Below are 25,622 nucleotides of genomic sequence, written 5' to 3' on the forward strand. Positions count from 1 at the left end.
GAGATAAAGGGTCTAACACCAGAATTATCCTTCATTTCTGCTCATACTCATGTAAGTTACCACAATAGCCTTCAACTATATTCACTATTTTTAATCTTTCCCAGATTTGCCAATTCAGGTGAAGATATGGTATACAGTAATTAAGCTGTTTTATTAGGCAACTGCGATATCAAGTTAAGAAATTCAACTATTTTTTAAATGTCGGCACAGCCAGCAGCCCAGATATCCACTTAGTTGGCCAAACTAGACTAGATAGGGCTCCTAAAAGTAATTTCCTAACATACCAGGAAAGTGGGAAATATCTAGGAAAGTGGACCTGTGTTTTTAAACCAGTGTTTTCTAAAAAAGATGAGAGAGTCAGAAAACAACCAAAAATAAAGTTAACAAGAAAAGTAAATTCTTATAAAAGATGTATCCCAGTTGTACCCACAGCACACAATCAACAGAAGGATGCCTGGAACATGACACAACATACAATAATAGTTAAAATGATAACAATAGTTATAACAACTATAGCAATAGTTATAACACTGTACCATTGGGTTTATTATATAGACATAATATATATGGCAATAATAGCACAAAGCAGGACTGTAAGAATGTAGCTATAATGGAACAAGGTTTCTATATTTTACCAGAATCAGGTTTGTGTAAGTCTGAGGTAGATCCTGATACAGTTTAAAATCAAGAAAGGAATTAAAACAGCACATTAGAAGCTATCCACTCAATACAAAAGAAGTCAGTAAAGGAGAAATAGAGTAATAAAAAAAGACATTAGAAAGACAAAAAACAAGCAGCAAAATGGCAGGGAAAAATCTGACTACATCAATAACATTAAATACGAATGGACTAAACAATCTAATCAAAAGGCAGAGACTGTCAGGCTAGACAGAAAAATAAGATCCAACTGCATGGTTTCTATAGGAGACATACTTTAGATTCTAAGATATAAATAGGCTTAAAGTGAAAGGATGGGAAAAGATATATTATGCAACCAACAAACCACAAAAGAGCTGGAGTAGCTATACTGACACAAGGAAAACTAGACTACAGACAGTATTACTAGAGAATATAACCTTTAAAAGTGTGAATCACTGTCTTGTATACTTGAAACTTATTTAACATTGTATATCATCTATACCAGAAAAAAAAAAAAGACAATCATTACATGAACAGAGGGACATTTTATAACAAAAAAGTTGCTTCATCAGGAAGGCAAAACAATTACAAACATATACGTACCTAATAACAAGGTCCCAAAATATTTGAGGCAACAACCGACAAAACTTAAGGGAAAAGTATACAATTCAGGAATAATGAGTAAAAATTTCAATATTCTACTCTTAATTGTGGGTAGAACAACTTGACAGAAAATCGGCAAGTGTACACAAAACTTGAAGAACACTATCAACCAAGCAGACTTCCCTGTCATCTATAGAACCCTCCACACAGCGACAAAAGAATACAGTCTTCCCATGCACACGAGTAACATTCTCCAGAATAGACCATATGCTAACCCATAAAACAAGTTTCAACAAATTTAAAGTAACTGAAATCATACAAAGCATGTTCTTTGATCACAGTGAAATTAAATAAGAAAGCAACAACAAAAGGAAATTCGTGAAAATTGGAGAACACACTTCTAAACTAATGGCTCAAAGAAGAAGTCCTAAGAGGAATTAGGATGACTGGGCACAAGGCCATCTCTAGCCCATGACACTCAACCAGGCCCCAATGACCTGTGGCTAGAAGCAAAAAAAAAAAAAACCCTGACACTTCCCATTGATTTTAATCAAAATACTAAATTAAATACATCAGGCTGACATCTGTTGAGAGCAGATGCTCATTAGGATGAAAGTCAAAAAGATTAGGCAGAACAGATAACTAATACCCTGCATTACCCAGGTCCCCATCCCTCAGAAGTTTTCCTTCCAGTAATTACCAGGAAGATGTCAGATGCAGGGCTTCTCATCTCACTTGTATGAAGCCTCAAGCATGCAGAAAAATATTACAGGCTGAAGAACCTTTTGGCAGATACTCCCTACTGAACTCAGGCAAAACACGGCACAGAAGACAGGACAGAGTTATTATGAGTAAAGCAGACAGACCTGGGCAAGCGACATTTACTTCTCTGAGCCTCAGCTTTCTCTCCTGCAGAATGGAAAACACACCATCTACTTCACAGTGTTGTCAGAATCACTGAAGGAGACAGTGTATGGGAAACCACTTTGGGCTGTACCTGGCCCACAGCAGGCAGTCACTGACTTCATTTCCTTCTCTGTTATGGACTGTTACTACACAGAGCTAGAGCTGTCTGCTAAAAGGTCAGCAGACGGAGTTCCCCAGACTTTTGCAGGTTTCCCCCAAAATATACCCGTCAAGTTGCAGTAGCTTTAAAGGTAGTTATATCTCTTTAAGTACAGGTTTAGAATTTGTGTTGCTGAAGAAGGGGCTGGTGTGGGTTGATGGGTGACTGGCAGCCACTGGGAACCTACGGAATTGTGGGAAAGGCAACAAGATAAGGCAGAAGAGATGAAGATTAACAGACTAGCAAAACACTTCTCTGTAGCAGCTTCTGTTTTATATTACTGCTTTCAGGCTCTTGTGGGAGGAAGTAGGCAGAATGGATCTTAATTTTCTGCAAATCCATTTTTGTTGATGATTCTGAATGGTTTTGGCTAAGGTCCACTGAAAACTCATTTGCCACTGATCATGTCTCCTAAAACTGCAGGTGTGTGGATATGCTTTGTCCCTCCAGATCTGCTAAATTTTCACGCTTCACCTCTACAAACAGCCACTTGCCATACAAAGGGTTTTGACTTATGTTTGGACCTAAGAACCAAACAGCATGATTAAGGTATGGCCAACCACACAGACTCTGAGCTACAGAAACACAGGGATCTTGTCTGTCTTATTCACTCTGGTAGCCCACAACACTGCCTGGCACACAGGTACGGAACAAACCTCTATTGAACGTAACTGTTCTGAGACCATCACAACCTCATTCCAATCATATACGAGAAAAGTGTCTTTCCAGGAAAACTCAGAGTGCTTACTGCTAAAACGCTAATTTGCCTTCACTTTGAAAGCCATTATTACAGCAGCTCTATTATATGATCACAAGTAAGTTTAATAAAAAGCAAAGCATCTGTGTCCAGGAGGGCACAAAGGCGCAGGGAAGGGGTTGTTATATAATGAGATTTTCCTGAGCAAGCAGCACCAGGTCATTAAAAAGCTATGTCTAGAATCCACTTAAAATGGAGGCATTAAAACAAACAGGAAAATCCCCTGAAGATCAGCCAAGTTCCCTGGGACCTCTTTCCCTCTTCCACATTAAGGACCTACAAGAAGAATGCTATTTTGATGCTTTGCACTTAAAAATAGCTGTGGGGAGACAGGCAGACTAGGAAACTGGAGTCCCACTGCCTGGTTCAGCTCCGGCTCCTTTACTTCTAGCTCCATCACTCTGGGCAAGTTAGCCTTCTGGGCTTCAATTTCTACCACTGTTAATTAGATAACAGCACCCATCTCATAGGATTACTGTGAGGAAGAAATGAAATAAGGCAAGGAAGAGCACTTAAAACACTCTCCAGCATACAGCAAATACTCAATGAATGTTAGGCTTTTGTTGTTGCTATTATTATTATTATTATTGGAATTTTCTCAAGAGAAGGAATAAAGAAACACAACCGTCATGGAATCTGGAGGGACATCCAAATATCTACAAATAATGAGGGCGTTTAAGAAAGGCCCGATGGAAAGATAAAAACAAATATATATTAATACATATATATATACAGAATCTAGAAAGACGGTATGGATGAAGCTATATGCGTGGAAGCAGTGGGAATGCAGCCATAGTGAACAGACATGTGGACACAGTAGGGGAGGAGGGGATGGGACGCACCGGGAGAGCAGCACTGGAACATAAACATTACCGGACGTGAAATCACCAGCCAGTGGGAATGTGCTGTATGACCGGAGAGCTCATAACCAGTTCTTTTGTGACAATGTAGAGGGAGGGGTAGGATGTGGTGGGAGGTGGGGGGGAGGTTCAAGGGGGAGGGGACATATGTATACTTATGGCTGATTCCTGCTGATGTATGGCAGAAACCAATATAATATTGTAAAGCAATTATCTTCCAATTAAAAAAAAACAACAGTAGGATAGATGCAAACTATTACACACAGGATGGATAAACAACAAGGTCCTATTCCATAGAACGGGGAACTATATTCGATATCCTGGGATAAACCATAATGAAAACACAGACAGGTTATACACATATGTGTATAACCGAGTCACGCAGCTGTACTGTAGAAAGTAACACAACACTGTAAAATCAAGTATGAGAAAATGAAAAAGACCAATGGACACTTTCTAACTGGTATCTTGAGAAAATGAAAGAAATGAGCTTAAATGTGAATGGAAACCATCCACTAACCTAACTCAAGACTGAACGTCTCCAAGAGTCTAGATTTTCTTATCCTTAGGGTACTTTGCAGTTTCTGTTAGAGAAGTTTTCTCAGTAGATTTCATACTTGTTAACAACTGCCTGCTGGAATATAACCCCTTTATTCAAAACTATCCATAAGTGAAAGTGAGCCATTTGGGGTCAGACCTTTGGACATAAAGAAGGGAAGAAGAAATAGAGGTAAAGAGTTATTAGATCAAAGGAGACAAAAAACAACACAGAGCTGTTAAAAAAAAAAAAAAAAAACCCAAAAAAACGAAATGCCAAGGAAACAGAGACTTCCCAGCAGTAGAGGAGCAGGAGCTGCTGTGTGGGGTGGTGGAGGCAGATGTCTGGAACAAAGAAGGGTGGAGAGGAGCTCTGTAGTACTGTCTGGCAGCAAGTGATTATCTGCTAGTCAGGAGCTTCCATGTGCCATTAGCCAGGCCACACAGAAGTGCCCGGTAAGGAGAGGCACAGAGCTGTGGGGTCTGTTCACCACCGCGGGCCATAACCCTCCTGAGTGGAGGCCATCAGGACACCATGGGGCAGTCTGCTCCTCTACCAAGCCTGGGCCTATGAAGCCCTGGCATCCAGCAGAGAAACCACCGAGGTTCCTAGTGGTTTCTAGGCCTTGACGCTGGCTCAAGAATACTGCTACTTAAAGGACGCCAGGTCCCACGGCCCACCCACCAGCTGTCACCACAGCTTGGTCAGAAATCACCTTCCTGCAGCTCGATGGTGCCACTGCCTCACACAGATCCCTCTCTACCTTGAACCACCACATGGCCCAGATTTTCCAAAACATATTGTCATTTGAATTTTTTAAATAAGGGTGCTTATTAAAGATACACCAAGATGTGGCTTGATTTTTATAGTTTTTAATGCCTTCACGTACATAAATTTACAAGTTGGCAGTGGAAGTGGGGGTAGGGCAGACGAAGAAGGGGAGGAAAGAGAAAAACCTTTTGTTGGAAAAAAAAATGCATCTGCTTTGTTTCCTTCTCTAGAGACTGCCCAGAAGCAGCAGGACACCATGTGTCTCAGCCCAGTCATGTCATACATCTTAGGCCCCAAACACTGGTCACTGCTACTCAACCACCAGGTAACTGCCTCAGCCGGCTTGTCCAGCCCACTTTCTATTCTACGGAAATTTTTAAGCCAGCTCCTCCAAGGGTCTCTCTGCTTCCTCTGAAGACTCCACAGGGCCTGGGAACTCCATGTGCTGGCAGCAGACAAGGGTCAGAGAGGTGTGCCTTCAGCTCCTAATTAAATCACAGGATCTGGCTCATGAGTTCCTTGCCAATAAAACATGAACAAGGCACCTTTATCATTCCATTTAAAAAAGTCTATTTGCTGGATTAAGAAACAAATGGTTTAAACAAATTAAAACAAAAAAATGTCTGAAGGAAGAGGGGATGGATAAAAAGCAGCAGCTTCCCTCCATCAGTAGCTTCCTGCCCTGAAGTAAGGCATCTGAGTACGAGACTTTCCACCAGATGCCAAGATGCCATCGTAACAACGCAGGTAAAGAAAGGAAAGCTCTCCTTGACTCCCTCTTCCTTTAAAATGTCAAAATCCAAAGAAACAACTCCTTCTTACCTGCCAGGACCCTGTTAACAGAAGAGTGAGTAGCCAAGCCAGGCTGTCCACGTTCATGAAAAATCCCAGCATAAGGCAAGTATTCAGGCAGCAAGAAACGCCTGTAAGAAGGAATCGCATGTTAAAAGCCTACTATCTTAAAACAAAGGACATACACCATCTACCAACCCTCAATCAAAGATAAGGGATCCACTAAGCCTAGGAATCCACAGAAACCTAGAGCAGAGTGAAATTTCTAAGACACATCCCTTAACACATGTCACATCTTCTTCCTGGATCATGCTTCTAAGGTTTCCTGGGGCTTCTTTTCTTGGAGGGGTGGCGGGTGGGGGGCCTCCTATTCTTGAACAGGATGCTCCCAATGCCACTTTTCTATGCCTTTTCATTGTGGTTAATCATCTTCTGGGAAGTTTTTAGGTGGCAGGGCTTGACTGTAGGCTCCCTAGGACATAATTCCAGATATGGACAATCCAGACCAGGAAGTAGGTTTAAAAATCCCAGTCTCTCGTAAAGGCTCCTTTAGAAAAGCCTAAGAGCTGACTACCCGGTTCTTACCTTGGGACAAAGCGTCCAAGCGAAGGTGCAGACATGCGGGCATTGCGAGGAGCTCGGTGCCTGGATCTGTCACCACTGTCCCTGGAGAAAAAGAAAAAGACTGCACGTGAGAGAGTCACGAAAGCAGAAGCAGACACCAGCCCCAGAGACAAGACGCCCCAAACTAAAGTCCTGCCCTTCAGTGAGGGCCCCGGAGAAATCAGTCATCCTGGTTGCTTACTAACTTGAGTGGCACATTCATATACTGCATTTCTGGAGAACCTCGATTAAAAAATTTATGAGCATTTACTAACAGTTCAGTAAGAAGGAAGATTTTTCTTGGGTTAATGTGGTCTCTGAACTCTGCAGCGTCTGAAACTGAAATCAAGTTTAGATCTTCTAAAGGGATTTAGAATGGATATATATAAACTTTTTGTTTTCTAGATCAAAAGATGAGAGAAACTTTGGCTTTAGAGGATCCTGAAGGAAGAAAAATTCTCCCATCGATTTCATTCAACAACTGATTATCTCTAAATACACCTGTTTAGGTCTGTGGTATGGAAAAATTATTGATATGCGAAAGAAAAACAACACAAGAAAAAGACTAGGCAGTCCTTTCTTTTAGAGACTGAAAAGTTAACAATGATGAAGATGATCAGACAATGCAATCCTAAGCTAGGTCATTTTAGCAAAAAGAAAAAATGTTTAGTGTTTTCTTTACGGTCTGTTAGAATAACAGTAATAACCACCATTATAAAATAGCTACTAAGTCCTAATACAAAGATTATTAATTAATGTTATTTCATTTAATCTTTTGAGTTTTCCATCAAGAATCATTAGACATGTTCTACAGATAAGGGACTAAGGGCCAGAGAGGGAAATGCCCAAAGTCACATAACTAGTAGGTGGTGAGGTAAGATCAAGGAAGATCCGTCTGACTCTAAAGCCCTGGCTCTTTTCACTATGCTTCACTGCTTCCTACAAGAGAAGAGAAGACAGAACCTTCATGTGGCTTAGTTTCCAATGCATGAAAGGAACAATAAGCCAAAGGGCACTGGCTAGACACAGTAGTTAATTAACTGCTCAATCAACTCTACAAAATAAATGAACCTCTTGAGAGCTTTGATTTGGGGTATTTTCTGAATTCTTCCTTTGGATTATCTTCAACTTAATGAGATAATCTTCAAACTGGCCCTGGAATCAAAGTTAAGACAACACTTTGGCTTTCAAGGGCACTACTGAGAGCCTTACAAACCAGAAATGAAAGCCCAGGAAAATTTTTATATCTTGGTAGAATTGGATGCTGAGCATTTAGAGACAAATCAATATCAGGGATCTTGGAAGTTGATCCATTAAAAGTCAGTACTTGGTTTTTATCTTCCCAGAAGAGACAGCATACTGCTGTTTTCTTTAACAGAGCAAATTTCTTTGACTTGAAACTCTACAGATGAAGGGAGATGCAAGGAAAGAGAGATAAGATCATATGGAAAGTGAAAAGGGGATTATAAACAACGAGATCAGAAGTTCCTGACCAGTAGACCGCAACTCTGGGGAACCCACAAATTATTATAAGGAGCAGCTTATTATCAAACAAAAAAGGCAGCTCCCAAACTAAGTATATTATTATTTTTCAATATGTAGATTCAAGTTGTGATCAAAGTACCAATTCAGTTAAAAGTACAAGGGAATTCATGACAGCTCTTCACATATTTTACTTATCAATGGGCACTGAAAGTGCAACTAATTATCATGAGAGGAGTTAGAAAATATTTTGAAGTTTTAAGGGTTCTAAGGGGGAAAAAGGGGTCCTAAGCCTCAAAACGGTCAAAAATTAAGTTACAGAAAGAAGCATCACGGGACAAATCCAATTACTTTATTCTACAGCTATGAGAGAGAGCTGGCCTTCCCAGAATCACAACGCGGAGCTGACAATTTACTTCTGAACAAGGGCCAGAGAGCCCTCTCCCTCTGGACAATAAACAGCACTCTATCTGGCATAAGCAGACTTGAAGAGCAGGAAAGGGGGGTGGGCAGTGCAGGAGGCAGCGGTTGTTGTTTAGTTGCCAAGTCATGTCTGACTCTTTTTCGACCCAATAGACCATAGCCTGCCAGGCTCCTCTGTCTGTGGGAATTCCCAGGCAAGAATACTGGAGCGGGCAGCCATTCCCTTCTCCAAGGGAACTTCCTGACCCAGGGGTGGAACCTGCCTCTCCTGCATTGGCAGGCAAATTCTTCACCACTGAGCCACCAGGGAAGCCCGTAGGAGACAGTACGAAACAGCAACTGCCAGAACCCAAACAAGACACACAGCCGGGTGAAAGGACATATGAAGATAACGCAGAAAGATGGACGAACACTGTGGCTGGGAGAAAACGTGGGCTCCTGTGACATATTTCCTATGGCTCTTTTCATTGTTATTAAAACCTAAAAACAATTAACTTCCTTCTGATTCAATTTCTCCTTCCATTTAAAAAAAGAAGGGAGGAAGGAGGACAAAACGTGGTCAGAGATAATGGCTTTATGTTACTTAGAGATTACTGGAAGATATATACAGATGTAACTATATATAGCTATATCTTCCAGTAATCTCTGAGTAACATATCATAACAATCTCCTTATATATATATACACACATAGAGAGAGAGGAAAATAAGATGCATACACGGGGAAATCAGCTGGCTCAGATACAAGCAGTCTCAGACTGACGGTTACATTAGGAACCACAAAAAAGGCAATATATTAAGTGATTGGAGATGTAGCTAACATTTTGATTAATGACAGAGAAGTCGGAGTTAAACAGCATTTCAATAAAATGTAGAGAAGACTTCAAATTCAAATTGTTGGGCACACCAGCAAAGAAGCAGAAATGACAGAACTGTACACAGACTGATTGGAAAAGTGGACCGTGGTGAACACACAAATGAGATGCTACCTATGGGAAAAAAAAAAATCACAAAGGCACCTGGGAGAAAATAGCCTCTAACAGTAACAACTCAAACATTTCCTGACTGGAAGAAACTTGAAAACATAAATGAGCAAGGTGGCAAAGGCCAGAATGCCCAACCAGTGGACAAGTTAAGCAGGAAGAGGGCACAAGACCCAGGTTTTCCTGCTGGCACACAAAAAACCTTGACTAAAGGCATGGTTCCAATAAGCGAGAGGTGAAAAGAGCAACTAATGACTCTAGCTGCTAGTTCTTCTATAGTTCAGAAAGGAGAGAAAATTCAAAATAAGGAGCTGAGATGGGGAAACGTAATGTAAAGGACATTGGCAAAGGCTCGGCGGAGGGGGTGGGTAGAAGTGAGGGGAGAAAGGAAGAGTGGTAAGAGTGTTAGGAAAGGACAAAGAAATTAAAAAAAAAATACTTAACATGTTCAATTCAGAAAACTACAGACTCTGCCACTCACTTCAGTGCTGATACAAGATCAACATGGAGCAAGACTCCACAAGATGAAGGAGGCAAATTTAGGCAGAGACTGACGGTTAAAAAATGTTTGCCAGATGAGCAGTGCGTGAAAGGTAGACCCAGAGAGGCAGTTCACGGAGGAATAATGGAGGGTGCTAAATACTGGAGACTAACATAACACAAGGGCTTCCCTGGTGGCTCAGAATCCACCTGCCAATGCAGAAGATGCAGGTTCAATCCCCAGGTCAGGAAGATCCCCAGGAGAAGGAAATGGCAACCCACTCCGGTATTCTTACTTAGAGAATTCCATGGACAGAAGAACCTGGTGGATGGACTACAGTCTGTGGGGTCGCAACACAGTTGGACATGACTTGGCGACTAAACAAGAAGAACAAGGACAACGTAACACAGACCGTGCCCTTTTCAAGGAGGGGGCGGGGAGGGACTTAAACAAAAACAGTGAAGACCCGAGTATGCAAACATGCTGGCACTGCTCCTCTCACTGGAGGACTCTTTCTCACCAGAATCCTTTTCAGGGAAACACCTGAGAAATCCTCATCAATTTCCTCAGCCAGAAGCTGCCTTTAAGCCAGCGGGACAGAAGCTGGCTGAGTTATTAATGGCTTTCCCAGCTGTTGAACTCTGTGCATCTCTGATTAACTCTCAGAGGGGTATTTGGGAAGGAGAGAGAAAAAAAAAATCAGACTTTCTTATAAAACATTTTATAAGGAAAAAAACACCCTTCAAACAATTAAGCGTCTAAGACGAGTGCCGAATACAAGAAAAAGCAATCTCTGGAACAAGGGAGAAACACAGCAGCTACCCTTGCTAAATGCCTGGGATTAATTGCCTCAGAGAGAGGCTATAATTTAAAGGAATGGAAAACACACCTACAGGCCGCCGTCTGAGTCCTGACCAGACAGGCGGGCTGCCATCACCCTCATGACAAACAGCTCTGACCTGGGCCTTTGTCAAGGCAGCTCTGGCAGCACAGAGCTCAAAAGGCCATTGTCTTCTTGACAATACACAGTTGACTCTGCTGAAAATTAGACTATTAAAAAAAAAAAAACCTGTTTCCCTGTGTTCTTCGGTTTCTACTCAATCTCCAGACAATAGAAGGCGTACTCCATCATTCCTGCCCCTGGATACACAGAGAGCTTGCCCCAGTCCTTTCCTTACTCGGGTGCCATTAGTGAGGCTCTAAGGCAATGGCACCCCACTCCAGTACTCTTGCTTGGAAAATCCCATGGACGGAGGAGCCTAGTAGGCTGTAGTCCATGGGAGCGCCAAGAGTTGGGCTTGACTGGGTGACTTCACTTGCACTTTTCAGTTTCATGCATTGGAGAAGGAAATGGCAACCCACTCCAGTGTTCTTGCCTGGAGAATCCCAGGGACGGGGGAGCCTGGTGGGGGGCTGTCTATGGGGTCGCACAGAGTCAACTTAGCAGCAGTAGCAGCAGTCTCTACTTTGAAGGACTGTGTATGTGTGCCAGGGAGAGATTTCTGGGAGGGAGGCACAGGCCCAGCAGGGATTATTCACAGGGGATATCTAATAGCAGAGGTCTCTTGGAAATGCAGAGCCTTAATTCTTCTCCAAGGAATAGTAATATAACAGATAATTACCACTTACAAATTCTTCTCCTCTCTTATTCTACCTTTAATTTCATCTGCATACATTATGCAAATCCATATTCCTATTGTGCATTTTATATTAAAAAATAAATACATATCTCTAAGTGATAGTTACCCTCCTTTCCCTCTCTTCCCTCGTGGCTGTTTAATTCTTTAAACCCAGACATATTTCATTTTTCTCTTCCCCTAGCATTCCTTATAATAAATATTCATATGTATTATACTTGCCCAGAAAGAATACTAATTCTAAAGCTGCCAAGCAATATTATATATTTCTAAGCAATAGAAAAGAGCTGGAATTCTCAGGAAAGAGCTGGAATTCAGGCAGGCATATATTTTATAAATATGCTGGGGCTCCATAGGTACCAGATATCCTATTCCTAATCCTCAGGAGGGGAATCTGAACCCTGGTGGTTCAGATGGTAAAGAATCTTTCCTGAAAGGCAGGAGACCTGGGTTTGATCCCTGGGTCAAGAAGATCCTCTGGAGAAGGGAATAGCTACCCACTCGAGTATTCTTGCTTGGAGAATCCCACAGACAGAGGAGCCTGGCGGGTTACAGTCCATGGGGTCCCAAAGAGTCAGACACGACTGAGCGAATAACACCTTCACAATCCTCAGGAGGAAGTCTCCCCACTTTGCTGAGACTTCTCATTATTCTACGTCTGCTGAGTACAAGGGAAAGTCTTCTAAGACAGTTAGTTAGCTCCAACAAAGATCCAAGAGCTTTAGGGCTGAAATAAACTTCAGAGATTATCTAATCTGATTTTACAAGATCAGACATTGAGGCCTGGGGTAGGAGAGGGACTTGCCAAAGATCAAATAACAAATCACAGGAGTCCCTAGACGATAGGCGTTAGGCTCTGGGGACCAGCGGGCTCGCACAAGAGATCCTGGTTCCACTCACCGCTGCTCTGGGAGTCACTTGCTACTTTTATAAACTTAGTTCAAAATCAGTTCCAGTGAGAGTAAAAAAGGACTTGGGCAACACTGTGTGTGGAGAAGTAGGAAGTGAGACAGCTCAGCACTCAGGCGGCTCGTCTCCCAGGAACATTCACAAATAGGCCCCTGTCTTAGAAAACACCGAGGCCTCTCACACCCAATACTTAACATGCAGTCCTCATATGTTCTCGTGTGGATTTCGCCCACTGCTTTCTAACTGGTTTTCCTGCATCCGTATACTTGCAACTTGCCTAACCAGTGCTGTCAGAATTCACTGCCTAAAATACATATTGAATAATGGCTGCCCTCAGATAAAAATGAGGTCAAAATTTCTCAGCCAGGCATTTCAGGCCCTCCACAGCCCAGGTCTTTCTGATCTTCTCGCTCGAACACACCATTGCTCTGAAAAGTGAAAGTCGCTCAGTCCTGTCTGACTTTTTTTGACCCCGTGGACTGTACAGTCCATGGAATTCTCCAGGACAGAATACTGGAGTGGGTAGCCTTTCCCTTCTCCAGCGGATCTTCCTGACCCGGGAATTGAACCGGGGTCTCCCGCAAAGCAGGTGGATTCTTTATCAACTAAGTTATCAGGGAGCAACCTATTGCTTCCATTGCTCTAGCCACGGATCTCTGCAGAGTCTCCAAATAAAGCCTATTAATCTTCCGTGTTTAGGTTTTTGCCTAAGCTACTCCTTTGTCAAGAGCCTCCTTCCCTACTCCCATCCTCCACATCAATCCATCAGAGTCCTCGGCCGTCTTCACACCCAGCTGAAATCCACGAAGCCTTCTCACATCTCCCCTAGCACCCTCTCCCATGTGCGTTGGTGGTATCGTGGCGAGCATAGCTGCCTTCCCAAGTACTCGCTCCTTTCACACAAAGCTGTCCTGTACTTCAGTTCAGCTCAGTTCAGTCGCTCAGTCGTGTCCAACTCTTCGAGACCCCATGAATCGCAGCACACCAGGCCTCCCTGTCCATCACCAACTCCTGGAGTTCAGTCAGACTCACGTCCATCGAGTCAGTGATGCCATCCAGCCATCTCATCCTCTGGCGTCCCCTTCTCCTCCTGCCCCCAATCCCTCCCAGCATCAGAGTCTTTTCCAATGAGTCAACTCTTTGCATGAGGTGGCCAAAGGACTGGAGTTTCAGCTTTAGCATCATTCCTTCCAAAGAAATCCCAGGGCTGATCTCCTTCAGAATGGACTGGTTGGATCTTCTTGCAGTCCAAGGGACTCAGAAGAATCTTCTCCAACACCACAGTTCAAAAGCATCAATTCTTTGGCACTCAGCCTTCTTCACAGTCCAACTCTCACATCCATATATGACCACAGGAAAAACCATAGCCTTGACTAGACGGACCTTTGTTGGCAAAGTAATGTCTCTGCTTTTGAATATGCTATCTAGGTTGGTCATAACTTTCCTTCCAAGAAGTAAGCGTCTTTTAATTTCATGGCTGCAGTCACCATCTGCAGTGATTTTGGAGCCCAAAAAAATAAAGTCTGACACTTCAGGGTACCTTATTACAGTCTGTTATAAGATACTATGTAAAGATCTGATCATTCGACAGCTTAAAACTCTTCAGTGACTCCCTCTCACCTACAGGGTAAAGGTCACCTCCTTTGCAAGGCACCTGAGACGTCCCAAGATCTGGCGCCACTCTAACTCCCGGGCTCATCTCCTGCCGTATCTTGGACTTGAGAACCTGCCCATACTTGTCAACAAGGGAACCCCTGACAGACTCCAGAAGGTTTCATGTTTCTATGACTGTGCATTTATTTGCCTTTCTTCTAAGTATATTGGGAGGAAAAGACCTATTTTAAGGTATATACTTTGTCTTTTATAAACCCACCCTGTAAAAACAAGCAACCATCACAAAAATCAATTATGTGAAATTATTTAATACTCTGGTGAAAAAAAAGGAAGTGAACAGTTTCTTATCTCATCTCAGTTTAAGGCCTGCTTCCACGTAACACCACCACTGGATAAATGTCCTAGGGTGCCTGACTCGACTGCTTTGGCAGGTTCCAGTCAGTAAAGAGAACAGTCACTTTACAGCATCTTCCCTCACAGTTTCTCTTGCACTTCTGATATCAAAGAGTTTACAGTCTGTAAGTCAAAGGGAGAGACAAAGGCAGCCTCATTTCAAAATGAATAGACAACTTTTTCCACTGAAGGCTCACCCTTTCCTTTCTTGGCTACAAGTAACGCATTTGTTATTAGCAGTCACTGACTCCCACGGGAGTCCTGGAAATCTGGCGCACAGAAGAGAGAACGGGGTAAAGCCACTGCCGAGGACACGTGGCTTCACTCGACTGCAATGCCTAGCCCTGAAACTGGACACGAGCTTGTGGGCCCCACAGAGCTGTCAGGACTTCATCTGCAGACGCAAGATGAGAGCAGCATGACTGGTTTTCTAACGTATGTTCTTGGTGTGACTTAATTAAATTTTAGTCACAGCAAAAGGGCAGACGAAGAATATTAAATTTCGAACTACAAAGGCAAGTAACTTCTCCTACGCCACACCCAATCAGATGGCAGAGCTGAGCGACAGCCTTCAGAACCCTCCTCAGCTATGTTATATATACTAAGAAGACCTTCCGATGACTTCCTTGCTAGAACTTCCCTGCGTCTGGCAAGGGGAACACGAAAGCCCGCAGGTTGAGGCTCCTCTGCACGAATGGACGTGGTATGGCGACAAACACATCATGCCAAACCGAGGAACCAGCACCCATCCTGAGCTCTCAGAAACGACTGTCAATCATTTCACAAGGAAACGGTCTGGCGTATTTACTCACAGCATGGATTTCTAGGTAAAAGGAGACCAAATACAACCAGATATATTGGAAGAGTTAATAAAATACATGCAACAGACTTAAAGAGACTTCATCTTAAGCCTGGAAGACTAGGATTTCTCACTGAGATGTTTTCCCAAAGTACAGCCCAGTGTCACAAGTGTGAATGAACGATTATTTCTCTCTGTGCTGGCAGCAACTCTTAAGAAGTTGAATATAATTTCCCAGTGTTGGGAGATATTTGTGACTGATCTAATCTGAAGCTTCTCCAGTTCTGACTGTCATTAGCACAGGGTATCTTTGCCTTGGAAGGCAAAGTAGTTACAAAAAGAGGCAAGAATCAGGAGATGATTCTGAGACTGTAATTACGTTTAGAATAACAGATAAAATGAGGAAGAGGAGCTGAGGATAGTTAAAACTACAGTCATAAAGTCACAGACACCACGTCTTTTGCAGGACTTAGGAACTACGGGAACACAGAGCTCAACCTGGGCTTCACAGAAGCCTCTCTCCATCTTTTTCCAAAGGGATGGTGAAAATAAAAATGTGTGTTTTCCTTCGGCTTCTTTGCCATCTACATTCTAGTGGGTGGTCTGAGCTCAGAAGCAGGCAGACAGCAAGGTCAGGGGCAGCCACATCCTGCCCCTGCTTGTGAGCATCTTTATGCAAAGACAGACGCTGAGGGCTTCAGGACGGACCTCCTGACAGCAGGTTTCTGGATGTCCTGTTTGTGCATTTTAACAAACACGGGGTGCCTGCAGTCTCAATCCTTGCTGCAGACAGAGACGAATGGTAAGAGAAAATTGCCTCCCTGGGAAGATGGTCATCAATCCAAACACAAAGAATGGAAAATTTAACCTGATGTTGACCAACCTTCAAAGCTATCCCCCATGAGCGATAAATCTAGACAGTCTTGTTCCCCCAGCAAGCTCACGGAGCTAGGACTCAAATATGGTTGTACATCATTTTTAAAGGGTTTTACATCTGCAGGACAATAAAGTCAGACACTAAATATGTTTGCTCCTGATCTCTAATCTTAGATATGCCTAATTTTGGTCAAGCTTCAGTATCCTTACTTTAAAAAAACCACACTGAAAGGAACTACTATCTCAGAGGGTTATTATAACGAGTAAACTAGATTTTTAAATATACAATGTTATGTCTGTTATTAACTAGTGTACATGAAAAATATGGTAGCTGACTGATCCCTTTCATTCGATGGAAGATTAAAGAGAACCAAAACAGAAGGGATATGGGGAATGGCTCCCTTTGTTTTTTGAGGCCACTATACACCTGGATGGGACATGCTGGAGAAAGGCAAAATGATCTCCGACTCCGCAAATGGGAGGAGAGAGAAGAGGTCATGCTGGAGGGGCAGAGGCAGGCACGCATTGTGCTGGGAAGGCGAGGAAGCCCAGCAGGGCAGTGTCTCTGAATGGTACTCTAAGTGCTAGGAGGATCCCAGGCCACACCTAACTTACCTGCGCCTCTGTACTTGAAAGAACTATAAATTACAGGTGTACCTTCCCTTCTGGTTGAGGAAAAGGATTGGGGAAAGAAATTAAAAGGCACAGTCCCTAACTCTCTCACCCTGTCCCCTCTCAGAGCCCCTGGAGACTAACAGAGGGGCAAGCACAAGCAGCCCTCGGCCTACAGCAGGGGAGGAGGGGGGAAGGAGAGGACGCAAGAGGAGACGGTAACTGGGCCTCGAGCAGCCAGCAGTGTCCTGCACGAGAAGGCCTGGACGGCTAACACTGAGGTGACTGACCCACAGCTACTCTTAAAAAACAAGATTATGGTCTGCTCCAGCCCCCAAAGAAAGGCAAACGCCAGGGGAGGGGCTTTTGGAGGGACCGGAGAGAAACCAGTCCACAGTCACTAACCAGGGAGCCGTGTGAGACCCCAAGGGAAAACAACGGCTAAGTCAGTGCATGAAAGGTGAAGAAAGCGACGTAAATTCAGGCCGTGCTGAAGCCAGGGGGCGGCGAGGGCACAGGGGGACCGTGGGGAGCACAAGGAGGAGGCAGTCTGACACAGGGAAATGGGGGGAGGAAGGGGAGAGGGAGGAGGCGGAACAGAAGGAAGAGAAGGGAAGGTGGGAGCAGAACGTTTTAAACTAACCCAGAACTCCACTGTGAAGGACAAGTCACGAGGCAAGATACAGCTCAAAGGCACAAGTCCCACGTTTCACCACGGCGAAGAGATAACAGCCTTCCACATGCGCGTGGAGAGAGGGCTCTGCAGTCTGCACTGACTCCCAGGGCTCCATGGGATTACCGAGGCTTCTCAGCAGCCCCAAGTCCTGGCAGCCTTGGCCTTGTACGCTGAGACTGCGTCGCTGAATAGCCCCCGGGGCTGGAAGAACACTCATTTCGGCAAGGGAACAAATCTCCCTACAGGTGTCTGCCTGGCTAAAGGCGGACTGGAGACTGTCCCTTCACTGCTGGGCCCACATCCACCCGCCCCCCCCAGCAGGGACTTAAGCCAGGAGGACACATGCCGAGAGTCCCAGAGCGGCTGGGCCCTTCTCGCCCCGCCACCTCTCCTCCGTTTGCCACAGCACAGCTGCTTCAGGGCATCCTTGCATTTCCTCCACATTTCCATCTTCCGCAGACAAATGAACCTCCCACTGAGTGTCCCTTCTGCCTCTAAGCACACAGTTGCTGCGTGTTTAAGGACTGAGTCACGAGGGCAAATTGGTACGACGGGCGACCCCATCTTCTTGGTCCTTGGAGGCAAAGGTATTCCTCAAACACCTTAAAGTTCCACTGCAAGATGGCTCCTGGGGAGCTACCCATTCAGCTCACGAAAGAAGGCAGAAGGGAGGCAGGAACTCTCAAGATCCCAGATTTGACCAGGCCATGTCAAGATGAATGGGAAGAAAAAGGAAGATGACTGACAGGCTGTCCTGTTCCAGTACTGGCAGCAAAAGAAGATGCTCAGCCATCCTTCTCTCTTTCTTATTTTGCATGTTTTGAGAAAATCAAAATGTAGGAATCAAAGCAAGAGCCAAATGTCCAATTTGATACGAGCCAGGAAAACTCAGTTTCAGGATGGAAAGAAACACAAGAGGTGGCTAGAAAGGTCAGGCATGGCAGCTGAGAGATTGTAAAACCCGGCAGCCACACTGCGGAGCTTGACCCCACAGCCCAGGGCTGACGCTGCTCCTTCAGTTCAACCCTGTAACCCAGCTGACCACTCGAAGAGGCTCGAAGACGGAGGAAACACCTCTCAACCCCCATATTAATCTGACAGGCCATCTCCAAAGGATCCTTGCTAGGGGTGGAGGGAGACAGGACACTGAGAGGCAAGGGACCAGGACCTCAAAGAAGCAGTGTGATCGAGGGTGTAAGAGAATTCTGTCTCCTGGGGAAATTCAAGACTTTTATTTTTAATCTCTATATCCACTTTTTTGTAAGAGAAAAAAACACCAACCCTCCTGCCTCCTGGATGGTGTGAAGTCAGTCCACATGAAGCATTTCCACAGTCACTGTTCATGCAAAAGGGAAGTAGAAATGTCGCCTGAAGTGCAGCGGCCCATCTTCTCCCAGCCTGGCCTGGGCCCCGTGGGCTGTCTCTTCCCCCAGGCGCCAGGCAATCAGCAGTGCATTGGCCAGAGGTGGGGAGTGCCCTGGGCATTTTAACCCTCTGTCCCTCACCCCATGCTACTGCTCGTAAGTAACAACTTAGGGGTGTGAAGCCAGAATGTCAACCACTGTTGCTCGGACAGTGGCCAACTTGGAAGTACTCACGACTTGGGAGGAGGGGGAAGAAAGCAAGCTGAACAGATACTTACTCAAAGTCCTCAAACTCCAAGTCGGTTCCCTCCACGGTTGGACCCTGGTTGTCTGAGGAAGAGGAGGAGGTGGAGGAACGGAGGCGGTTCTGCTGGTAGCGCATGGAGCGCTGGCGGATACTGTCTCTCCGTGACAGGTACTGGATCATTCTCTGGGCATAGTATGCAGCAGGAGATAATCTGAGAGAGACAGAGAGGAACAAACACAAACTAGCACTAATGCGGGGAGCACTGCGCAAGACAGTAAGTCCAGCTCTCCCGTCACATCTCCCTGAAAGCCAGGAAGCCCAGCTCTCCCTCACATCTCCCTGCCGAGGCGAACTCCGGGGACACGAAAGACAAAGGGCATTTAACTCCCCAGGAGGTTTGTGCTGCAGCGTGCTTATCAGACTGCCTTATCTTGGAACAGAAATACTGGTGGCTAAAGAGGCTGTGTAATCAGCCATCATCTGATCAACAGCTGCCCCCTCCCACGAGTTTAACACTGGACTTTTCTTTTTTAGTTTCTCAAGGGACCTCTTTTAAACTTCTCAGGGTGCCCTTTATAAAGAGTCGCAGCTTTCCCCTAATCGTCCATACTCAAAATGTAAGACACGAAAGGGACCGCAGCTTCTTCCACTTTCCAGATGAGAGAACAGGCTGAGAGACGGTGAACCCAGGACGACTGAAGAAGGCATCTTCAGGCGTCCCCTTCACCAGGATTCCTTTCTTCTCCAACAAACATCTATAGTTCCAGAACCGTCCTAGTTCCTTAGGATTATCTCTTTGAACTTCTTATCTCTCCTTTACAGATTATCCAGATATTTTAACACAGAGAAGATATTCAGGATAGAGACAGAGTACAATATACTCAGGAAAAACACAAAATCTGAAAGATTCGTCTATTTCTTAAGACAGAGCATCAGAGGCTACATGGGCACTGAGCAACACAGACGACAACAGTCACTCTCCTCCCTACGGTGGCTGCTCTCATCTAGACAGACCTGCATTCTGACCCTGGGTCAGCACCTTCATACTCCATGAAAATATCCATGTCCTATACAATTTGCATAGTCCCTTCTTTCTCAAGTTTTTCCTCTGTCTTTCACAACACATATAATTTGAGGCTGTGAATTGAGAAAGTGAAAGTAAACCAATATCAGAAAAATGCTTTATATATATATCTTAAGTGGATACTAAGCAATTTCAAGACTTAAAACCTGCCCAAGGCACATACGCTTCAATTCAGCAATTCCATTAGTGATTTTATCCCACAGAAACACACAAGGATATTGAAGATAAATATATAAATTGTTGGCATTAGTGAAAAATCAGAAACACCTCAAATGTCCATCAAAAGATTAAATAAATTATACCTATACAAAGAAACACTATGTAATAGTTGAAAAGAAAAAGTTATCCCTACATATGCACAACAAAAGCCCTCTAAAATAAAACTTTATGTATGATGTATGTGTGTGTATATATATACACACACACATAGATATATATATTTCTGTAATTAGAACAAAAAATAAAACACAGCAATCCTGATGAGGATTCCCGGGGACCTTAACTTCTACAATGTTTGAATATAAAAGGAAAAAAAGCATCTTCTTTAACAATGGAACTCTGGAAAAACTGATTGAGAATGGAAAAAGAAATACTTATATCCAAATGGTAGGAAAGTATTTACAAACATCTTGCTGCCCGATCTTTCATTACTCCTAGACAAAGTAAGACCCTGGGCAAATCCTCAGTAAATCTACTCACTCAGATCAAAGAAGATCCTGCAGTTAACACGAAATAAGGCTGCCTCAGAAATGACTGCCATCCCAGGTGGCGCCCTTCTGACCAGCCATCCAACAGACTTTCAAGGAGGCCAGGACACAGTCTTTGGAACTCAGAAGGCTGTGTTACGGAACAATATGCTGCCTTTGGTGCCTCTGATTCCAAATTATCTTTATACACTAGGTGGGCATGGAAGGTACAAAAGCCTTGGCCGAGATCATCAGAGTGTAAGAATTAACGTCTCAACTTGTGGGACATTCACTGTCTCTTGGGGCACCTGGTGCCATGCGTTTGGTGAGGATGAATCAAGAACCCTACATTTTCAACGGACAGAAGTCAATACTGTCTCTACCAAATACACAGAAATCTGCCAGCAGAAATCAACTGCTGTTGGTTAAATTCTCAAGTTAACCAGACTAGAAAGGAATGCAAAACTGAAGTTTAAAGAAAAAATAAAGTTTTAAGAGAAGAATGAAGATTCTTTTTTTAGAAATGATACTGAGAAGTGACCACAAAAACACTTGTTCCTCAGTTGACAACCTACCCTAATGGAAAACTCATATTAAGGTGAGAGAGGTAGAAATAATGCTGATGCTAACAATAATTAAATAAAGACTGTCCTTTTATGTAGGGGTAAAAATTCAGCACTAAGTAACCTCAATTGTTTAATTTCACCATTGAACAGGAATTCCCTAAGCTATGAAACTATGCATCAGTGGTAAAGAAAAATACTCTTGGCACAAGTCTTAAGTAGAAGTATATCCTAGTCTTGTCTTTTTAGGTATCCAAGGGAAGCTGAGGATCTGAATGCTGAGATGTCTCATAAAGGTTCTGATCTATACATATTATGCAGGGTAAAGTCTAAGAGGAAAAAGAAATTAAAGAGCTAATAATGAGGTAACAATCATCCTTCTACTTGAGAGCTTGATAATTATCAAACTCTAAAAATGTTCCAAGTGAATATTTTAAATAACTCAAGTTTTCTTCAGGAAGAATACTACCCCCCTCGAAAAAAAACCTACTTTAAGTTTAAAGGGAAAAATGTAAAAATACAAACACCATAAAGCCTGGTGTTTCTGTGATAAAGATCTGAGTAGGAATAAACAACAAGTTTATTACATGAAAGGGGGACAAGTAATGGTCTTTATGAATCACTGTTAAACTTTGTCAGGTTAAAAATTCTGGGATTGAGATTCCCACTACTGTCCTTAAAAAAAAAAAAAAAAAAAAACTGTTTCACAGCAAGAAGTTCTCTCAGTGTTTCAAAGAAATTGGTTTATGCAAAACAATTCCTTCTCTTACTGAGGGCTTATCATTTTCAAATATGACTACAGACTAACTTCCTTGTTTCAGTCTTTGTCAGAGTTGTCTACCCGTTTTAAAATCATAAACCCCCAGTTCCCTGACCCTTGGATCGGCTATTCCTGGGGTATGGAAAAGGAAGTAACAGGATGGTGGGGAATCTTTTCATTAGTGTCCTAGAAAGAATGCTCAGAATCATGACGTAACTGTGGTAACAACGAAATCGTTCAATATCCTTGAAATCAACTTGGTCTAAAGGTTCCAATCCTGACTTGAAATTCTTGATCTACAGCAAAGCTCATTTACTTAGCCTTTTCCGACCCACATTGTTACCTTCAACCCCACCATTATAAACTACCCTCTTCTTTCGGCAAAACTTCACAGTGTGTGTTCTGGAGTTGCTTAAAGAATGTGCAGGTTATCCCCCTTTTGGATCACTAACAGAATTATTAGGCCCAGCTGTGACATCCCCAAAGGGCTGCTCACCATAAATAAATATTATACATCAACTCAATACCCCATCCTTGGTCCTGAGTTACCAGCATAAAGGTGGGCCTTAAACTCATGAGAACTTTTTTTTTTTAAATCTCTTCAAGATCTTTTCAAATGTCTGCTGATTGGTGTAAGGCAAGCTCTTTAATAACATGCAACTTATTTTACTCAGTTACCCTCATCAGCCATCTCTTTCTTCACGTAGTCTCCAAAAAGTCAACATGTGAATGACCTTGATTTCTGCCTTATAATGTTCTAAAGTCTCTCTCAAATGAGGATTTTTTGGTTTGTTTTTAATTCATTAAGTGATTTCCCTATTAATAAAAACTCTCGTTTCCCTTTTGGCTGTCCATCTGAATGGTAACGGCAGAAAAGAAATATCCTAGGACTCTGCCAGGGAGCCCCAAAGGCTGAAGGCTCGGTCATAACCCTCTGCCACCAGAGGCGCTGTTCACTTACCTGGAACACTTCCCCTTCACCTGAACCACCTGTCTCAAAACTGTAACTGAAGAGTCCAAGAGCACCAGGACCAGAGAGGCACAGGACGGGCTTCCAGCAGCTCGGCGACCCCAAGGGCAGCCCCTCCCCCCCACCTGGTGCCATTGCTCACTTTAGCCTTACCTCGCTGGGTCTGGGTAAATTGGGTGCTCTCTGGATCCTGCTCCATCATAACGGGATAATGAAATGAGGGAAGACTCCAGCAGCCTCCTAGCAGAGATTAAAAAAATGGCAATAATCCCTGTCAATTACCAACTCAGAGGTCATTCATAAGGAAAAATGGGGGAGAGAGATAAATAACATCCCCCTTTGCAGCGAGCTAACACCTCTTGTCTGGGCTCGCATCCTTCCTACCAGCACTTAGAGGTGTAAGGATATGAAGCACTCCAGAGTGCCCACACTGGATATGGCCACTGTATGATCCTGAATACTGCTCTTCTGTGAGAAACGAACAAGTCCTTTAGAGACATGGTCTTATTTTCATCTGCAGTACCTCCAGCAGACAAACAGGAGGTTGGGATCAACATGAGAGAGGAAAAAGAGGCATACCTAGAGATTACCATGGAATGCCAACATTTTACTTTGGTGTTCAGTTCCCCCATGTTATCCTCATCCACATCCCATTATCTTCTAGGCACTCTGCTCTGCCCACACCCTTTGTGTGAGTACCCTCTAGGGCTTTCTTTGGTGGTTTAGTCACTAAGTCATGTCCGACTCTGATCCCATGGACTCTAAGTCCTCCAGGCTCCTCTGTCCCTGGAATTCTCTAGGCAAGAATACTGGAGACAGTTGCCATTTCCTTCTTAACAACTGATAAAAAAAAAAACCTTCAATTATATAATCTAGCCCAGCCATCAGTTCAATGATCATATGTGTTAATTTACTGAGCATTTTTTAGTGCCAGGCAATAGTAAGCACTTCCTTTAACCTCGCCGCAGCCTGGAAAGGTAAGCATTACTGCACAAAAAGGAGATCGACGGGCCAAGGAGTTAAGTGCACTGCACGGCAGCACACCACTCCTGCGCGAGAGCACCAGAACCCTAGGGAAGGCCTGAGAACTCCAAAATGCTTGCGATGACTACGCACACGAATTCACTGCGAGTCCAAACTGGAATGTGGATCCAGTATCACTGGCTCTTCCTATTTTTTAAAGGGATGCCAGAAATTTGGACTTTTGCACGAAGTCTCCTGTTAAGTTTTACTAAAACATTTTTCTTCCTTTCCGTATGGGAAGGACCAGTGAAAACCCATCTGATAAACATGGCTCGGGGCCCCCTAGTTTGCCGTGTCTGCCACACTGCTTCCCAACTCCAGTGTGCCTTGGCGGCCAGTCAAGCTCCTGCCATGAACGCGTTTCCAAGGAAGAGGTCTCAGGAAGAAATGCACACTGTTCCCCTCCGGCAGCATCTTGCCTGGCTGTCCCAGGAGCGGGTCTCCGGCTCCCTGCCAGACTCTTCTTTAAAGCAGATCTGTAGGGTAAGGACAGCAGCTACCAATCTTTTCCAATTGAGTTAATTCAACTCACTGTTATTAAAACCAGCTGGCTTTAGGTAGAGTTGTGTGCAGTCACTTTATCCCAGCGACTGGCTCACTGGAGCATTTTCCCTAACAGTCTGGGGAAGAGAGAACAGCAGAGGCCTGTCAGCCTGGCTTCCCACCCAGGACAGCCAAGTGTTATATCATATTCTTGATCTACACAAGGCTTATCATCCCCACACTTAAGACAAGTTAAACAATCCCACCCCTGAAGGGAGCGAACACAGTGAAACCAATGAGGAAGAGAAGAAAGCAATACAACACTTTTCTGTGGCTGAAAACCTGAGTCTTCAATGATACCACTGTTTACAGCAGCAGACATTCTGTGCTTCATCAATTATAAGACATGCTTTTCCCCCCCCACGTTTTAACATGTCTGAAGCAGGGATACATCTTATAATTGTGTGACGTAGTTTAACTGGCAGGATTTTTTTCTTTCATAGGCGCATATAAGATAACAGCATGTCTTTGAATCTTGAAATATGGGATGTTTCTGGGAGGAGGGGATAGTGAGAGGTACACAGACTGCAAAAAGAAGAAAAGTGGAATTTTGAGAAGTGTATCAATTTAGGCCATCGTATGAGGTGGTGCTAGTGGTAAAGAACACCCCTGCCGATGCAGGAGACACAAGAGACGCGGGTCCGATCCCTAGGTCAGGAAGATCCCCTAGGGAAGGGCACGGCAACCCACTCCAGTATTCTTGCCTGGAGAATCCCATGGACAGAGGAGCCTGGTGGGCTATAGTCTATAGGGTCGCAAAGAGTCAGACATGACTGAAGCGACTTAGCATGCACGCATGTTCACTACTAATAAATTTGTGCTACAGGAATTAGGTGGGAGCTGAAGAACAGAAGTAAGATCTGGGAACA

The 25,622-nt window shown here is 43.8% G+C and overlaps 1 protein-coding gene across 9 annotated transcripts in view; it reads right to left on the bottom strand.

Annotated features, from left to right (window-relative positions):
• The window catches only part of AMBRA1 (autophagy and beclin 1 regulator 1), a 172,392-nt gene that overhangs the window by 85,303 nt on the left and 61,467 nt on the right, over positions 1 to 25,622 (bottom strand). For 5 of the 9 annotated variants that reach the window (XM_061381331.1, XM_061381339.1, XM_061381337.1 and 2 more), the window contains 4 exons: positions 23,341 to 23,427; positions 19,156 to 19,335; positions 6,612 to 6,692; positions 6,057 to 6,157 (listed from right to left, as the gene is read on the bottom strand). In XM_061381331.1, the coding sequence (XP_061237315.1) occupies positions 6,057 to 6,157; positions 6,612 to 6,692; positions 19,156 to 19,335; positions 23,341 to 23,427 (449 nt within the window). The remainder of the gene's footprint in view (positions 1 to 6,056; positions 6,158 to 6,611; positions 6,693 to 19,155; positions 19,336 to 23,340; positions 23,428 to 25,622) is intronic. The other 4 variants (XM_061381338.1, XM_061381334.1, XM_061381336.1 and 1 more) reach the window with 2 other exon arrangements.

This window comes from Bos javanicus, chromosome 15, assembly GCF_032452875.1.
Source record: "Bos javanicus breed banteng chromosome 15, ARS-OSU_banteng_1.0, whole genome shotgun sequence".
In the NCBI taxonomy this organism is placed as follows: domain Eukaryota; kingdom Metazoa; phylum Chordata; class Mammalia; order Artiodactyla; family Bovidae; genus Bos; species Bos javanicus.